Source organism: Pneumocystis jirovecii (genome assembly GCF_001477535.1).
Source record: "Pneumocystis jirovecii RU7 chromosome Unknown supercont1.10, whole genome shotgun sequence".
In the NCBI taxonomy this organism is placed as follows: Eukaryota; Fungi; Ascomycota; class Pneumocystomycetes; order Pneumocystales; family Pneumocystaceae; genus Pneumocystis; species Pneumocystis jirovecii.
Window position 1 is genome coordinate 121,685 of NW_017264784.1, and position 18,721 is coordinate 140,405.

General features: G+C 30.9%; 6 protein-coding genes across 6 annotated transcripts; 3 read left to right on the top strand and 3 right to left on the bottom strand.

Annotated features, from left to right (window-relative positions):
• Positions 1 to 121: 121 nt before the first annotated feature.
• T551_02309 (uncharacterized protein) lies at positions 122 to 6,111 on the bottom strand (the record flags this gene model as incomplete). Its single annotated transcript, XM_018374572.1, has 4 exons — positions 122 to 602; positions 645 to 3,442; positions 3,491 to 5,745; positions 5,805 to 6,111. 4 exons carry the CDS (start codon positions 6,109 to 6,111, stop codon positions 122 to 124), a joined length of 5,841 nt encoding a protein of 1,946 aa, XP_018229144.1.
• Positions 6,112 to 6,962: 851 nt separating this feature from the next.
• Positions 6,963 to 8,591, top strand: T551_02310 (uncharacterized protein; the record flags this gene model as incomplete). Its single annotated transcript, XM_018374573.1, has 2 exons — positions 6,963 to 7,642; positions 7,688 to 8,591. 2 exons carry the CDS (start codon positions 6,963 to 6,965, stop codon positions 8,589 to 8,591), a joined length of 1,584 nt encoding a protein of 527 aa, XP_018229145.1.
• Positions 8,592 to 8,937: 346 nt separating this feature from the next.
• On the top strand, positions 8,938 to 10,994 carry T551_02311 (uncharacterized protein; the record flags this gene model as incomplete). The annotated part of the gene is made up of 6 exons (XM_018374574.1): positions 8,938 to 8,944; positions 8,992 to 9,092; positions 9,143 to 9,604; positions 9,647 to 10,061; positions 10,132 to 10,226; positions 10,272 to 10,994. 6 exons carry the CDS (start codon positions 8,938 to 8,940, stop codon positions 10,992 to 10,994), a joined length of 1,803 nt encoding a protein of 600 aa, XP_018229146.1.
• A 282-nt stretch (positions 10,995 to 11,276) lies between these two features.
• T551_02312 (uncharacterized protein) lies at positions 11,277 to 15,092 on the top strand (the record flags this gene model as incomplete). Its single annotated transcript, XM_018374575.1, has 13 exons — positions 11,277 to 11,459; positions 11,508 to 11,733; positions 11,783 to 11,955; positions 11,996 to 12,427; positions 12,469 to 12,541; positions 12,586 to 12,901; positions 12,942 to 13,134; positions 13,179 to 13,284; positions 13,329 to 13,400; positions 13,443 to 13,604; positions 13,648 to 14,475; positions 14,525 to 14,840; positions 14,882 to 15,092. The coding sequence occupies 13 exons, from the start codon at positions 11,277 to 11,279 to the stop codon at positions 15,090 to 15,092; spliced, it is 3,291 nt and encodes a 1,096-aa protein (XP_018229147.1).
• Positions 15,093 to 15,226: 134 nt separating this feature from the next.
• Positions 15,227 to 15,964, bottom strand: T551_02313 (Ran GTPase-binding protein MOG1; the record flags this gene model as incomplete). Its single annotated transcript, XM_018374576.1, has 3 exons — positions 15,227 to 15,611; positions 15,655 to 15,849; positions 15,894 to 15,964. 3 exons carry the CDS (start codon positions 15,962 to 15,964, stop codon positions 15,227 to 15,229), a joined length of 651 nt encoding a protein of 216 aa, XP_018229148.1.
• A 483-nt stretch (positions 15,965 to 16,447) lies between these two features.
• On the bottom strand, positions 16,448 to 18,708 carry T551_02314 (protein serine/threonine phosphatase; the record flags this gene model as incomplete). The annotated part of the gene is made up of 5 exons (XM_018374577.1): positions 16,448 to 16,903; positions 16,949 to 17,036; positions 17,083 to 17,633; positions 17,672 to 17,841; positions 17,886 to 18,708. The coding sequence occupies 5 exons, from the start codon at positions 18,706 to 18,708 to the stop codon at positions 16,448 to 16,450; spliced, it is 2,088 nt and encodes a 695-aa protein (XP_018229149.1).
• Positions 18,709 to 18,721: the final 13 nt, after the last annotated feature.

Below are 18,721 nucleotides of genomic sequence, written 5' to 3' on the forward strand. Positions count from 1 at the left end.
CATGAATTATGTAAAACAAAACTCTATATAATTATATGCACGTTTTTATAAACATCCCTGAACATGAATTATGTAGATCAGAATTAATCATAAAATTTTGATATCTTTTTAATGATCATTACTATGTAAACATCTTATATGTTCCATTAGAATTTGCCGGTCTAGTAGTCCTACCGGTTGCGCCTCTTGGATCATTAGAAGGCTGAATAAGTCCTAAATTTTTAAGAGCAGGTATATTGTTAAGAGATTTTGGAAATTTAGAATGTCCTACAGCAGGAACAAGGATAATCATAAGAAAAAGTAGAAAAAGACCAAAGAATAAGGTTGCATATCGACGAACAATTCTTTTTCGAAGTTTGTTCTGCTTTAATGAAAATATAGGTGGTCGAATTTGTCGAGAAGGTCGAAGCCAAAATAAAAGCATAGAATGCCAGCGATCAATATAAGGTATAGCCAATATGGGAGTGAGGATAAACAATAACAAATGTCCAAGGCAAAAATCTGCAGCAAATAGAGATAATTCTATAACTTTGCAGACAAATTCTCGAGCAGGTTGAGACATAGCATGAACGCCTAAGTTATTACTATACCATCGTCCCGTCCTAGAATTGTCAAACTTAAAGTTTTTTGAAAAATACACATACCACCATGCTAAATTAGACCCATCATGTTTAAATTCACGAGTAAGAATCATTATTGTTAACATTTTTAAGAAAGCCCGTTGAAGAGAAATCATAGTAACTAATCCTAAAATAGTTTTGGAAAAAGACCATCCCTCTAAAAACCATAAAACTTCAAAAAACGCTACTAAGACTATTACAGCTATTGCATGAGAAATAGTTGCTAAAACTGCTCCAAATTTTTTACAACATATAGTTAAAATTGGACCCATACAACATGCCATACCGAAAAACACAAAGGCCACCAATGCATTAACACAAATCGGAGCAAATGAAACAATCGCAATACGAATTAAAGGATTTGAACCGTTTCGAGCTGGATTTGATTTACCAAATGGTTCAAATCCAGGCCGTGAATTCATGAAACAAAATGGAACAAGTGACAAAATTACTAAGATCAATGGCCCGATAACTTCACTAAAAAAAACATTGTTAAATCCTGCCCTAGGAATATCACCTGAAAGTTTCTCTGATGGCTGTCCAAGAGCTTTTCGTTTGAATCCTGTTATTCTAGTTCTGGATAAACGACAATAACCTATCCATGAATTTGCATGAGATCTGGAATTACCACGAGATAACCAGCGAATAAATTCTCTATAATCCACAAAGAAATCAGTCCATGAAAACTGGTGTGGATTAAAAATAAATGGGCATATACAAAGTGCTAACACTGAAACCCAGAAGTATACTAAATGAGGTATCCACATAGTAACTGTTGCAAACAAGAGCATAATAAGAGTGCGTGAACCCAAATATATAGATGCACCAGCAAACCTTGAAAAAAGTATTGAAAATGGGATTCTAGTAGTTGCAAATCCACGACCAGTACCAATATATCGAGCACCTCCAAATGCAAGATTTTGGAGTAAAGAATTAGCATAAATTTGAGAAACAAACACTTCAAATAAAGGCGATAATGAACCAAAATGTTTAGCAAGTCGTGTAGAGGCCCTCCATACACCTCTTTCAGTTAACTCTTGAACAACTAGAGGTATAAATGCAATAAAAAAAACAATAAATATAGAAATAATACTACGTTTTATCCAATCAAGCACAGGTGCCAGAGAATAACATCCCACTGGAAGAAAAGGATCCGTTATAGGTTGCCCACGTCTAGGTTTACATATAAGTAAAATATTATACATTGATCCCAAATTTATCATGACAATCATAAGTAATTGTACTGAAAGAATAATAAAAAGATTATTAATATGAAACCCAGGATGAGCATAATAAAAAGATAAAAACCTATCTAATGGAAGTTGTGTTCCAAGATAATAGTATTCTCTGGAAAGCATTTGCTCTCCCATTCCTGTACCAACTTTTGTAGTAAAATTTAAAATAGATCCAAATCCAAGATCGCGACCTTTTCCACACTGATAGTATTCACAATGCTTAATACGTCCGCCTCTAAGTAGTGCAGTCATGCCTGCATATATGTCTTCATTAAGATGCAAGCCTTTCTGAGCTTTTGAAACGCCTCCTCTAGTAGTCATAAAAGGTCCATTTAAAAAATCAGGGTGACCATAATGAAGTTTTCCGCCAATTTGAGCCAAAGTACGGGCAAATAATGTTCCAAAAGTTTGTTCTTTACCAGCTGCCACATCACCTAAAACACCTATATTTTCAGAAAAAATATACTCTCGAGCACCTAAAATAGCTACTGGATTGTTAACTTTAGAGTTTTCATTTGGATTATATGGAAATTCTTCTAGTGGGGACATTTCTTCAAATTCTGCTAAAACTGAACGAATTTTCAAACATTCTTCCAAATAATTATCTTGATTAGCATCGATAAGTTGAATATATTCTCCACGGTAAAATATGATTGCATGATTTTGATTATCACTTTTACCGTCACCAAGAATAGGATTACCAGATAATTGAATTCTAAACTTTGGTCGTCGTCTACCATCTTCCATAATCTCCGAATATCCATCTATTAAAGATGAATATATTTTTGGTTCATCTCCTTCATGTGAAGGCGGCTCTTCATCCAAATATGCAATTTGAAGATCTGGATAGGCCCGAAGAAGAAATTCCGTATTCTCTTGCTCCTCTTTATTGAATTTAAAAAATCGTTGCATTGATATAACAAATTTGAATTTCCGACGGGCCATTCTTTCTAACTCATGTTCTAACTTATCTGTATTTCCACCAAACATTTGAACAACATCAGGATTTTCAACACGATAAAGAAGCTTAATAGCTCGTGAATAGTTCATAAATCCAGAAACAGTTCTGTATAAAGTTTGAGAACGCAATGATGCCCAAATACGTGTCCTTAAGGTATATTCTGGTGCTGCTGATTTGAATCCAACACAATAAAAAGGTAAATCGTCAATTTTGCTTTTTACTGTGTCTTTTTCATCTTTATCAAAAGATGATCCTCCATTATAAAGAGAAGTTTCCTCTGCCAATATTTTGGTATCCTTGACAAAGCAATCCCATTCTACAGGATGCAATTGTTTAAGATATTCTAGTAGTGTTACTCTCGAAAGTTGATCATCTTCACGTATAATTTCTCGCAAAGAATATAAAATCTTTTCACCATAATGGGGAACAAGAACAGTAAACGTAGGCATATTATCAACTGGAAGAGGTTCTGGAATTGGTGTAGAAAGTGATTGAGCAAAAAAGGAAATACGACGTTCTGCCTCGCTATGTGAAGGAAAAAATTCGGTTTTGAAAGAATGATCTTCTTGTGATATGAAAAAAGTTGGTGCTCTTAATGTTCTTTTTCCTTCCTGTTCAGAAGGAACCTATAATATATTAAAAAAAGAATGTTAATTGTTATTTCACAATAATACCTGGTGATATAGTAATTTTTGGACATGATCAATAGCAAGAAGATGTTCTCGATACATTGATATAACAATGGCATTCCAAACCTGTGAAATAAGGACTTTGGGTTTATACTTTATTTCCATATCATTTGTTGCCAAAATTTTAGAGTAAATTCTCTTTGGCATCCTCGAAAATATGTTTCTCCAAGGCGTCCATATAGAAACTCCCAGATAAAACGATCTAGCAACAGAACAAATAGTATTCCAAATAATATACCATAAATATGTATCCAAAAAGAATAATACCAGATCAGTGATATACATTATTCCAAGAGTAATTTTTGCCTGATATGGGCAAAGAATAGAACCAAGATATCGAATGCCACAATGTCCTATTGTCATAGTATTAAGATATCTAATAGGATCTCGCAGAGAAAGAGACAGAAAAAAGTATGATTCTGCAAACTTACACGCAAATACTGCTATCCAAAGGCCATAACTGAGCCATAAATCATTTCCTTTTAATTTAGCAAAATTAGCTGTAAAAGTTTGACTTGCAACATAACGACGTGTTTTTTTGTATAAATAATTCCCAAACAGGCCTCCTAAAGGCATGATTGCAAAAAAAAGAAATGTAAACATTGCAATCAAAAAGTGTATAATACTTATAAGTGTCGTAACAACACTGACCTTCGGTTTCCATGGAGCGAATTTTATTACATATACACCAGGTGCAACATTAATGATTAGAAACAAAATAAGAAATAAAAGACGCCTTGTTAAATGCTGAGCACCTGCCCATTTTCGAGGAACATATGCCCATTCAGCCAAAGTAGCAATGATCATTAGTAGTGAAGCAACACCCCCACCAAAACTAACCGCACTCATACGATAAGCAAAAGGCGGCTGGTTATCAAGCGATTGTTGATAATTATGTGTATAAACAGTTGGTGAATTTGCAGCAGTATAGAACCAATACACAGTAATATGAATAATCCAAATTCTATTGAAATTGGTAAATAGATGAAACCAGCTTCGAGTTTCACGATATGTCTTAAAGAATACCTTTTTCCATACTACATCTTTAAGTCTAAGATACCGTTGCTCAGGAGGCAAATCAATTATACGAGTTTTATCAGAAAGAACGATACGTTCAATACCTTCTGAATACCAAAATAATTGATTAATATCATCATAACCAATAATCTTATTATGATCACGCTCACGACGAACATACTTCCCATTGATGATTTCATATCCTTGATCACGCATATATATATAAAGAGGTGTAATAATATCATTAAGATATGATCCTTCAGGAACCGGCTCAACCATTGCCTGGCATTGTGGAGAATTGAGATAATCATTAGCACATTTAAAAATGAAACAAAGGCACTCTGGAGTAAATCGAACTTGATTTGCTTCACCCCAGCAAAGTAAATAAAGTGCCAATTCTCTAGCTCGATCATATTGACTCATTTGACTACATTTAGTCTTCCAACGATATATTGCAGATTCTAAAGGATTATCACTTTCAAGAGCTTGTAGGATATCTTTAGCCGTTGTATTTTTTTGAGATTTTGAAAATTTTTGAGAATGGTTTGTTTTCTTATTTTTCTCAAAATCCATATTAGAAAATCCAACAGCATCATCTAAATCAAGTTGTGCAGCAAAATACCAATTCCTATAATTTGCATTGTCCCCACCAATATAATCTGCATGGAGAGAAAGAAGAGCCTGATTAGGTGTCATTCGACTAGCACGAGAATCTAAAAGCACCATCATATGATCATACATATTCCGCATAGAATCCCTCTGGAACCCAAATTTGTTAGTAAGATCAATAAAAATATCCTCAATTTCTTCTTTTGAGATAGGTATTTGGTTTTCTGCTGTCCATGCTGGATAAGGTTCACGAGACCTTGCTGATGTCATCATAGCAGCTTGATTATATTCCATGCCATAAACAGGAGTGCTTGCTCCAGAAGATCTGTTTCCAGTATATGAAATTTGTGAAGAATCAGGATAATATCCACGTCGAGATGCCATTTGATTAAGAGATTCTGTACTAGGTGCATACGATCTATACTGCTCATCAAACCGCCCATATGCATCAAATTCCGCCGCACGAGCCATATCAGAACGCATTGTAAAGTCGGAAAATGCTTCTGAACCTTCAGATGATCCTCTATGCTTCCCTTTACGATTATACATATAATTCCCATGATCTTGAAAATATTGAAGAGGGTGTTGATCAGCAATTGGCATTCCATATGGATCTAATAATTCAAAAAATAGTAAATAACAAATTACTTCTGAATTTTATAAAAAAACGTACCATACACATCCGTTGCATATGCATCTGCAGGATAATCATAATAGGCATTTTCTTGACGATAATATGCATCATCCGATGGTGAATACATATCAAAAGCACGTGCATCATATGGTACCTGCCCATTATCATATCCTTCATCATAATACTCTTGTCCGTATTCCATAGGATGATAAGCTCCCTGATGATCATACCCTTCGGGTGCATATGAAGACCCGTGAAAATCTGCATTATTATAGCCATTGTCAGCATAATATGGATCTGTTTGACTTGGATAAGAATCATCGTAATAATGCTGTCGTTGTGACATGTTTGATGGTATCTTGTCTAATGTGTTTTTTCATCCAATAAATAAGAAAAAAACCAAAATTTAAAAAAAAAACTTTTAAAAGACTTGTTTTTAATTATTTCAATTCAAATAGATAAAATATTCTTTAATATCCTCTTTTTAATTATGTTTTTGCTCCATCTTTTTGTTTTTGTTACGTCGATGCTATATTACGATTATTAAAACAATGGTACGAACATGTTGCTATCTTTTGGGACACACGGGTGTCCCTAATGTTTGAAACAACCTATGAATAAATATTTTATGTATTACAAAATATATATGCTTTATTAATAAAATGTTTGAAAAAAATGAATTATGAGTGAACTATATGCGTTAAATATATGTTTTATATGCATTTTTAATTTTTTGTACATTTGTAAAACAGATCTGCATATTAGATAAATTTGAATTGTATGTATTCAGCTTTTTATATAACTTTTGGTAGTAATTGTACTCAGGAGTGCTTAATTACTATTATAAAGAGTAAATAAGAAAATAATATGTTATATATGCTTTAATTTGCATATTTAAGATTATATTATTAACATTTTTATTTTTCGATCTAATCTAATACCAATATTTCTATCACTAATAATCACGGAAATACGCATTCATATTTAAGAATATTATTTATATAGTAGATTTTTATACTATAATAGTAACTTTCAGCATCATTAATCTGTAATATTGAAGACTAATATTAGTTAATAGAGTTTAATTTAATATCTGCCTAAATTGAAGCTTGGAATACATCCTTAAAGATCATTGAGGCAATTTTATTAATTTTTTGTATATATTTCTTTCAAAGATCTAATTAAAGTTTATATAACATGTATTTTGGACGAGTGTCATTCATTTTATATACCTTATTTCATACAATAAGATATGTGCATGGACATGTAGAAACAATTCATAGATATGGTAGATATTTATTTTTTTCAAATGGTACACAGTTTTTCGTTAAAGGGGTTGCTTACCAGCAACCATTACCTCATGGATATGATGGGCATTATGTAGATCCTTTGGCAAATTCAAGAGCATGTACTCGGGATTTAAAGCTTTTCCTAGAATTAGGGATTAATACTGTTCGGGTATATACAATAGATCCATTTTTAGATCATTCGTATTGCATGAATCTTTTTGCTAAAAATGGGATTTACGTTATTTTGGACCTTTCTGAACCAAGAAATTCTATTATTAGTACAAGTCCATCATGGGATGTTAGTCTTTTTTTGAGATATAGTCAAGTTATTGATAGTATGCATCATTATCCTAATTTAATTGGATTTTTTGCTGGAAATGAAGTAGTTCTTGATACTGGAAATACACATGCAGCAGCATTTGTTAAAGCTGCAATTAGAGATACTAAAGCATATATTAGACATAAACATTACAGAAAAATACTTGTAGGATATGCAGCTAATGATCATCAACATACGCGTATTCCATCGGCTAATTACTTTGCATGTGGAGATGATAGCATTGCAGCTGATTTTTTCGGAATTAATATGTAATATATATTTCTTTGAATCTATATAAACTTATTTTATATTAGTTATGAATGGTGTGAGCCTACTACTTTTGAAACTTCTGGATATAAAGATAGGGTTCAAGACTTTTTAGGTTATAACATTCCTTTGATTTTATCTGAATTTGGATGTAACATTGTAAATGGAAAACTGGGCACACGTACTTTTAAACAAATTCGTTATCTTTATTCTGATAAAATGACATCTGTATTTTCTGGGGGAATTGTTTATGAATGGTATCATAATGTTAATAGCTATGGACTTGTCATTATTCATAATGACGATTCTGTTTCTCCACGTGAAGATTATCATCATCTTAAAAATCAGTTGTCTTTAGTGAATCCTAAACTCCTTACGAGTTCAAAATATACTCCTACTGAACAGCCTCCAGAATGCCCAGTTAATAATCAACATTGGTCTGTTTCAACTAACCTTCCTCCAGTACCTAATTCGGAACTTTGTGCATGTGCGTCTAGTGCTTCTTCATGTGTTTCAGTGAGTGATATTTCAGATAATGAGATGGCTGATATTTTTTCATACATTTGTAGCGAAATTGATTGTAGAGCTATATCAAAGAATGGTCAAACAGGGATTTATGGTGCATATTCTGTTTGTCTTCCTAGAGATCAACTTAATGTTATTCTTGGTTTATATCATCGAAAGCATAATAGAGATAGTGCATGCTTTTTTAAAGGATCTGCATTTGTTACGACTCCACGTTCTAGTAAATCATGTTCTTCATTATTGCGAATTGCAGGAGAAGATGGCTCTGGAAGCATTTCAGGTCCACCTTATGTAACAACTCATGTCCCAGATACAGATGGGAAAGATAAAGATGAAAGTTCAGGAAAAAATATATACTTTAAATGGGAATTGCTTCTAGGAATTTGTACAATTTTTATTGGAATTGCATTTTTTATTACAGCATAAAGACTAAAGTCATACTGTTTGATCTATTTTTAAATATTTTACATTTTACATATATGGTAATGATTAGGTAGTTACATATGTAATGATATTTAAGTATTTTATGTAAGAAATATATACATAAAATTGCTGATAATACTAAATGATTTTTTTTATTTATTATTTAATATTTTTCTAGTAGATAAAGTAAATGGTAAAAAGCAATTAGTACCTTTTTCTAATTGATTTTTTTTTATTAAACTATTTTTTTGATTTTTTTTAAATTATTATCTTTCGTTAAGATTAAACATTAAAAAAACCAACAAATATTTAATTAGATTGAATCAGTTTTGATCTATTAAAAAGAAATATGCACAGTAGATATATATATTTTTAAATGAACTTTAACTAACAGCTTTTTTAGGAGCAAGAGATGCATATCAAAAGGATTTAAGTTATGAAACAGGCTATGATGTAAATCCATCAATATTAGAAATAAGAAAGCGCCAATCGAAAAAAGACGACGTATGTTTTGTATTTCTGTTTGTTAAAAGATGTTTTTTTACTATTTCAAGGCAATTCGGCGAAAAATAGAGAATGAATTGAGTAAAAAAAGACCTACTGCTGCTCGTATGCATCCTTCACGTAAAGCAGATTCTAAAACAGTACTATCACTAAGCCCTTCACCTCCTCTTACCGTTCAATCTGGTATTACTGTTTCAGAAGCATCTCAATTGATGGCGGCAAAAAGAGAAGATTGTGTTTTGGTAGTGGATGATGATCAACATTTAATTGGTATTTTTACGGCAAAAGATCTTGCATTTCGTGTTGTTGGGATGGATATGGATCCAAGAAATCTTCTTATTGAGGATATAATGACAGAAAATCCTTTATGTGCTCGAAATGATACATCAGCAACAGATGCACTTGATCTTATGGTACATAAAGGATTTAGACACTTGCCTGTTTGTGATGAAGATGGTAATGTTTCTGGGATTTTAGATATAACAAAATGTTTTCATGAAGCTATGAAAAAAGCTAGTATTCTTTATTTAAATTAATCTTGCTAATATATGAAGGTGGAGCGTGCGTATACAAGTTCTCGACAATTATATGATGCTTTGGAAGGAGTTCAAACAGAATGGGGTCAAATACAGCAACCAGAACAAATTATTCAATATGTTGAGACACTAAGACAGAAAATGTCAGGTCCAAATTTAGCAAGTGCATTAGATGGATCTACTCCTATTACAGTAAATATACGAACTAACGTTAGAGATGCAGCTTTTCTAATGAGGGAAAATCATACAACAGCAGTTTTGGTTATGGATCAAATGAATATTTCTGGGATTTTTACATCTAAAGATATTGTTTTACGTGTTATTGCTCCTGGACTTGATCCTGCAAACTGTTCTGTGGTTCGTGTTATGACTCCTCATCCAGATTGTGCTCCAATGGATATGAGTGTACAAGAAGCTCTTAAAAAAATGGATGGTAAGTTTAACATTTTTATCAGTTTTTATTATAATAGCTTTTAAAATGATAAGTGTTAACGTTTTTATAGAAGGACATTATCTTAATCTTCCTGTATTAGATCAAGAATCACAGGTCATTGGAATGGTTGACGTTATGAAGTTAACGTATCTTATTTTGGAGCAAGTTTGTTTAATTTTAATAGATTAAAAAAATAATTGATTGGCTTAGATAAAAAGTATTAGTTCATCTGATGGAGAAGGGCCTATTTGGAATAAGTTTTGGAATACTTTAGGAGATGGGGATACAGAATCTGTTTTGTCTGAAAATCAACTTTCTACATCTCAGAATTACCAATCATTATCATTTACGCCTTTATCTAATAATCAACAAGATTTACAGTCTCTTTCACCTGACCTTTTAGGAGCAAAATTGCCTCAAAAAAATGAATGGATATCTCCAGTTGAAAAACATGTTTTTTCCGGTAAAAATTCTCCACTATTAAGTCAAATTCCATTTGTTTTTAAATTTAAATCTCCATACGGAAAGACTCATAGGATACAACTTGTCCCTCAAGTTGGATATGCGTCACTTAGGCTTGCAATTATTGAACGTTTAAGATCTGAGCTTGATAAACTAGGAGGAAGTGATAATTTAGCCATAAGTTTTATCGATGATGATGGTGATGCTGTATCAATGACAACGGATGATGATATGCTTCATGCTGTTGAATTGGCTCATAAAAATGCAGAAGATAAAGTAAATCTTATCATTCATCATTTAAATGACCCTGTTGTCATTCAAACACCTGCTGATTTGCCCTCAGCTATTCAAAATCATGACCAAAAGAATTCACAACATAAATCACATCGATCAACCGGCTACTTTCTTTCTATATCTCTTGTTCTATGTGTCGCTACCATTGCAGTTGTCTATAGGTATATCCGGAAATAGCTTTTCAGTATATTCATGTTTTTTTTATCATCATTAACTAGAAATACATCGGTACGTATCTTATATATATTTTCTTTTTCAAAAAAAAAAAATACGAGAAAGAAAGATACTCTCTTGTTTTCTTGAAGAAACAGAGTTATCTTTTATTGATTAATTTATTATTTTTATTTTCCATTTTTTATCCTTTCCAAGACCTCTTTTTTCTCCGAGTTGAAAATCTCGAGCTTCAAAAAAACATGTCTATCAAGATTTAAACAAAATACTTCCAAAATTGATAAAGAAATGCCTTTTATACAGCAGGAAGCAGCACTAGCACTTACTTCTTTATTGTCATCTTTAAAACATACAGATAACGAAGTTCGTACAAAAGCTGAAGCATCTCTTCATGAACAGTGGATTGCACATGAACCAGAAATGCTTTTAGTTGGGTTGGCAGAACAAGCAAATACAGCTCAGGATAGTTCAGTAAGTAGTTTATTATATATATATGATCACTAGACTAAACAGGAGCAGTTACGTAGTTTTGCAGTGATTCTTCTTCGGAGAATTTCTTTCAAATTAGTTTCAAGAGCAAATGATACAAAAGAAATAACAGTATGGAGTATGTTGAGTCAAGATGGTGTTAAAAGAATCCAATCTCTATTACTTGAAAGTTTTACAAAGGAAAATGAGGAAAATGTTCGGCACAAAATTGGAGACACGATTGCTGAAATAGCACATACGCTTTATGAGGAAAATGGTAGATTGATTCACATTTATGATGTTTTTTTTAATTTAATGTTCAAAAGTTCAATGGCCAGAACTTTTTTATATGCTTTTTCAATGTAGTAAATCGATTAATCCGGGGCAGAGAGAATCAGCATTTCGTGTATTTTCTTCTATTCCTAAAATTGTTGAGAAAGAGCATGTGGAGGTATTGAAAGAAATTTTCCAGTTTGGTCTTCAGGATGAAAATATTAAAGTAAAGTAAAATGGTTTTTTTATTTTTTTAAATATTTTAGGTTCGATTATCCTCTTTAAAAGCATTATCTTCTTTACTTGCATACTCGGATTTCAATTCTCAAGGACTTTCGTCATTACTCCCATTAATGTTAAATATTCTTCCTCCGTTTCTTGACTCTTTTGACAGCGATTCTCTTACTTCTTCTTTAACATCATTGATTGATTTAGCGGAAGTTTATCCAAAAATGTTCAAGCCATATTTCCCTACTGTTGTTCAATTTTTCATAGAATGTTTAAAAAACAAAAATCTTGATAATTCTTCTAGACAATCGAGTTTAGAATTTTTGGTAACATTTAGTGAAGGTGCACCTATAATGTGTACTAAAGATGAAAATTATGCAAAAAGTGTTGTATATGAATGCTTATCTTTTATGACTGAAGTAGGAGTGGAAGAAGGTGATGATCTAAACGAATGGCTTGAAACAGATGATGTATATTTTCTTTATTTATTTTATTTATTATTAATTATTAGCTTGATTTTTCAGGAAGTGAAATGAATCATGTAGTTGGTGAGCAAGCAATGGATAGATTGGCACGGAAATTAGGTTTTTAGAGATTTTGCTTTATAATTAAATTAATATATATTTAGGAGGGAAAGTTCTCCTTCCGGTTATTTTTCAATGGTTGCCTTCTCTTATAAGTTCCCAAGATTGGCGACAAAGGCATGCGTCTTTAATGGCTATATCTGCAATAGCAGAAGGCTGTGAAAAATTAATGAAAATAGAACTTGAACGAATTTTAGATATGGTTTTGCCCTTGCTTAAAGATATACACCCTAGAGTGCGCTGGGCTGCTTGCAATGCTGTTGGGCAAATGAGTACAGATTTTGCTAGAACTATGCAAAAAAAATTCCATAGACAAGTATTAGGAGCACTGATTCCTGTTTTGGAAGCGCCTGAGCCAAGGTAAATAAAAAAATGAATAATTCTTTATATAACATTTTAGAGTTCAAGCACATGCAGCAGCTGCTTTAGTAAACTTTTGTGAAGAAGCAAATAATAAAATTTTAGAACCTTATTTAGATGATATACTTAATAGACTTTTTTGTCTACTTAAAAGTCAAAAATGCTATGTTCAAGAACAAGCTATTACTACCATCGCTACAGTTGCAGATGCAGTTGAGACTAAATTTAATAAAGTATTTATTTCATATATAATTAGGTTTTCTTAATTTATATTTAGTATTACGATTCAATTATGCCACTATTAATCAATATACTTAATCAGGCTAAGCAACAAGAATATAGACTATTAAGAGGAAAGGCTATAGAATGTGTTACTTTGATTGGTATAAATACTGATTTTATTTTGAAATATTTTAATTAGAATTAGCTATGGCTGTTGGAAAGGAAAAATTTTCAGAGAATTCTAATGAGGTAATTCAAACTTTGGGTTTAATTCAAAGTATATTTTATAAACTTTATATTTTTATTTTAATTTTATTAGGTACTGTAACTGAGCCTGATGATCCTCAAGGAAGTTATCTTATTGCTGCATGGGGTAGAATATGTAAAGTCATGGGTAAAGATTTTATTCCTTATTTAGGAGCAATTATGCCATCTCTTCTTCATTCCGCTAAATTAAAGCCGGATTTCACTGTTTTAGATGGTAAAATATGATTATAATTAATTTTTTTCTTATATTTATGTAGATGATGATGATCGTGAGAAGTACCTTCAAGAAGATGGATGGGAATTTATATATGTACAAGGTCAACAAATTGGAATAAAAACTAGTGTTTTGGAAGAAAAATGTGTCGCCATAGAGATGTTATTGTGTTATGCTTCAGAATTAAAAGCAGCATTTGAGCCTTACGTAGATGAGGTATTTATAGATGTAGTAATACCCGGTTTGCGATTTTACTTTCATGATGGAGTTCGTTCTGCATCAACAAAAGCAGTTCCCCAACTACTATCATGTGTAAAAGAAGCTTATGGTGGAAATAATCCTAAATTAGTTTCAATGTGGGATAGATTATTGGAAGAAATTTTTAGTTTGATTAATATTGAATCTGCAATTGATGTTTTAGCTGAGTTGTATCAATGTTTGTATGAGTCTATTGATGTTGTTGGCGATAATTGTTTAAGTCCAGAAAAAATGGATAAATTTATAACTTCATCTGAATCTCAGCTTCAAGATTATATTAAAAGAGTTCAAAAGAGATATGAGGATCATCAAGCTGAAGAAGCTAATTTAGAAGATGAAGATGTTGTTACTGCTATAGCATTGGATGATGATCTTCTTAGTGAAATGAGTAAAACTTTTCATACAATATTTAAAAGACACAGGTTATTATTTCTTCCTCATTGGGAACGCCTGTTACCATACTTTGATCAATTTGCAAATAATCAGCATGATTCTAATGCTAGGCAATGGGCAATTTGTATAATGGATGATTTAATTGAATTTACCGGACCAGAAGCATGGAAATATAAAGATCATTTCTTAAAACCCTTATCTAATGGCATAGCAGATGATTGTATGATTAAATCTTTTTTTTTTTTTTCAAATTGTTAATGATTATTTAGCGCCTGGTGTAAGGCAGGCCGCTGCATATGGTATAGGAGTTGCCGGGCAGTATGGTGGAGAGCCATTTTCGATGGTATGCTCTGCTTCTTTACCACACTTGTTTCGTTGTTTTGAAAGGCCTGATTCTCGTGATGAAGATAACATTTATGCCACCGAGAATGTTTGTTGTGCAATTGCGAAAATTTTACGATTCAATTCTTCTAAAATATCTGAAATAGATAAAGTTATTGACTTATGGATTAAAACACTTCCTGTTACTCATGATGAAGAAGATGCTCCATATGCATATGCATTTCTTGTAGAACTTATTGAAAGGTATTTTCGTTAAAATATATATATATAATTTATATTCTTAGGAACCATCCAGCAGTATTGTCTCAAGCAGCATTAGTTGTAGATTCTATTACTCAAGCGTTAGAGTCAGAGATTTTACAAGGCCATATTCTTGATAAAATACTAACTTCAAGTAAAGCATTTTGTCAAAAATTACCTCAAGAACAAATTAATATGATAATTTCTAATATGCCATTAGAAAGACAACAAATAATGGCTACGCATTTTTCTTAAAAAGTAATTTACTTATTAACAATCTTTGTAATATTTTTTGTACTATCTATAAGTTTATAACTTGTATTATTAGTTATTAGACTTAATATTTAAAAATATATTTAAATTGTATTATTTAAATAAGTATTTAAAAACTAACTATTTTGAAATAATGACCAGTCATGAATATGAAAAGTATTTAAAAGATTTAAAAGCATTTTTTTTGTCAAAAATTGTATTTCTTGTATATTAAAAACATCTTTTAAAAGATCTAAACGGTTCAAATTTAAAGTGCTTGTTGATTCTTGTACTAAAAGTTCTGAATCTTTGAGAAATAAAGGTAAACCTTGTATTTCTGAAAATGGAACATTTATAGTTATGACAATGTCAGTAGATTTCTCATGTAAACGTAAAACAGATAATAAAATTATAACATAGGGTATAGACGGAATATATTGAGTTTGTTCATTTTGATTAGTTGTTCGTTTATCATATTTAAATACTTTTTGTATTCCTTCAAGAAGATAAACTGTATGTTTACTAATATTTTTTAAAAAAATAAATAATTTATCTAAGTAAAAACCTTTCCAAAGTAATATGTGATGTATCTAAGATTAAACTTTCTTCTGCATCATTATCTTTTGCTAAAACATCAAAATGAAACTTTGCAACATCTGTATCTTCTACAGATGCAAATTCTAGGATTTCAATCATAAGACTTCTTTCATCATTAACATTTACTAATACTTCTTGATGATCTGGTATTTGTCTAAATTGACTAAATAGAATAAATATATTTTTAAAAATAATTTTCAAATTAACCTTGCATCTACAAAATCTTCAGGAATATATGTAGTAATAGCACCGCCAAAAAGATTTCTTAAAATTGTCATAAGAAGCACTAATTTTCTGAAATACTTTAAGAAATATGTTTAAAACAATATTTTTTATTAAAAAATAATTTAAAATTCTAATATTTAGTTTTACATATTTTCGTTAAAAGTTATAAAAATAATATATGTATATTCTTTATAAACTATAAAACACATAATATGCCCTAAATATATAGTTAAACACTATTTACTAATATGAAAAGATAACTCTTAAAAAAATAAAAATGGGTGTTATTTTTATATATAATTGATAATGAGTAACATTTGAAACCTTTAATGTTTTAGTACTCAAATATTTAATTTTTTTAATATGCAAAACCGTAAACATTTAACAAAGATAAATATTTTTATGAAAAGTGGTATTTTTAACGCTTTCGTATTTCATGATTTTTATATATCAAGAATTGTCAATTTCCAATAAATGAGATATTTTTCGTTTTTTTTCAAAAGTAGAAACACTAAAAAGAGTTAAATTTTATTTTTTTAAAAAAAAAGATACATCTTGTCTTTAGATGTATCCTCGCTATTTGATGTATTATCACTAGATTCTTCTAAAAATTCGTCAACTTCTTTCATTGCATCTTCCCAATCAATAGAGTCTATCACGTTTTGATTATTTACATTTTCAGGAATATTTTGCATATTTGTGTCTTTTGGTGTAAATTCTTTAGAAAGAATAAAAGAATCTTTATGTTTACAATTTTCAATATCATCGTCATCATCAGAAGAAATAAATCTGTATGAATTTTCAATATTGTTATTTAAAGAATGAAATTCTTCTTGAAGTTGGGTATTGAAGATATCACTAGAGAATGAATATAATTGATAATCAGATTCAGGTAATCGTTTCCAATGAGAAATAGAATGAAGAAGCCAATCAATGGATACTATTTTAATATTTTTTTGCTGAAGTGCTTTTTTTACTTTAGTTGTACGTATCTATATAAGATTAATGAGAATTTTTTGAAAAAAAAAAAAAAAAACCTTTGTAGCTATCAAATGTGTTACATCATTAGAAATATTTTTAGAAACTTTTGCACCAAAATTTATAGCCCATTGAGCAATATTAGAACTTATTTTTGTTTATAAAATCAATACTATATTTAGAATATTTTTACCTTAAAACATCCATTCCCATGGGCACTATGCCTGAAAATACTAGATTGGTTCCTTTCAATACATTTGATTTAAGCATTGGCATTATAACTTTGATATCTAATTTATTTATATCAGGATTAGATGATTTTTTCTTTGCTTCTAAAAGTTTGTTATATTCTTTATAGAATTCTTTGTGAACCATTTTTAAGGATAATTCTAGGCGATATAACTCTGTATCATTATTATGGAAAGAAATTTTTTCATCTGCTTTCTCTTCGTCATTTGTTTTATCAAGTACTTGGTTTGTTTTTTCTTGATCATTAATGATTGATAAACTATTGTGATCTTTATGAATTGGTGTTTTAGTCTTTTTTTCATAAATTTTTTCCTGAAATTTTTCTTCTGATATAGTATTATGATCATTTATAAGTATATTTTGACAACTATTGTTATCTGTAGACATAAAATGTGATTGTGGTGAACAATAGACTATATTTTGTTGATCAAGTGGGAAATCTTGTAATGCTGATGATTGAATAAGCATATTTGGTGAAAAGTTATGTAATGTAGGCTTTGGTTGTTAATATTTTTTATTAAAAAAAAGAATACCTTATTCGATAGATAATCACCATTAATATCGCCAATTCCAACGAAAAACTCATAAGGTGTAACTTTTATTAAATTTGGACTCCATTGCCATACATCTGCACGATCATCAATAATAACAACCATACTTGTATCAACAGGGAAAAGTCTTTGTATATTTTTTCGTGTAGTACCTTAGAGACTTTTGAGAAAAGTTTAAAATAGTAAAGGAACTTACTACCGCTTTCATCTCGACTAAGAATTCGGTCACCAAAGTATTTCTTATCTTTATCGATGAGATGGGCAATAGATGCTGCATATGCTCGTGTTCCCATAGTGTATATGTGCATTTCATAAAGTTTACTAATATTTTCAAGAAATTGTTCTAAACCTGGGCGCATTTTAACATAATACCAATTACCTATACCAGAATTGTTTTCTTTAAGACAAAATTTTTGAACGTCTTGAACTGCCAAGTAGTGTTTTGATGAAGGATTAGACAGCCATTCACCAACTATAGGATCTACTGTTGCATGAAGGATTGTTTGATCGAGATCAACAATAAGTGAAAGTTTCATTTCTTTGAGTAAACGTTCCATTGTTTCGCGCTCAAGTCTTGTTGCTTCTTCTTTACTTACCGTTAATTTGGTAGCATCGTGTGACATTTGAATTGTTGCTCTTGTAGAGTCCAAAAATCCTGTAAAATCTTGTTGAGTTACATCTCTGCCACATGTTGCACATAATCCATAATATTGAACTGAATGTAAACATGGTTCAATAATAGAAAGAATACGAAAATCTTTATTTTCTACAACTGTTCCTTCTTCAACAAACCATGCTTTAATCATGCCCTCAATCGGGCTCTGAAAAACTTCAACATATTCACAAGCAACCACATGTTCTGATCCGTCCTCATACTCTGTATAATTTCCTTGATATTTATATGATAATAGAGCATCATGCTTTTTCACTTGATCTTCTGCTTTGATCCTTACTGAGACCACTGTAACGGGATACCGCAAAGATGGCGGTAAATAGACATATGTTGGTTCTTGATTCATACGTATATATAAT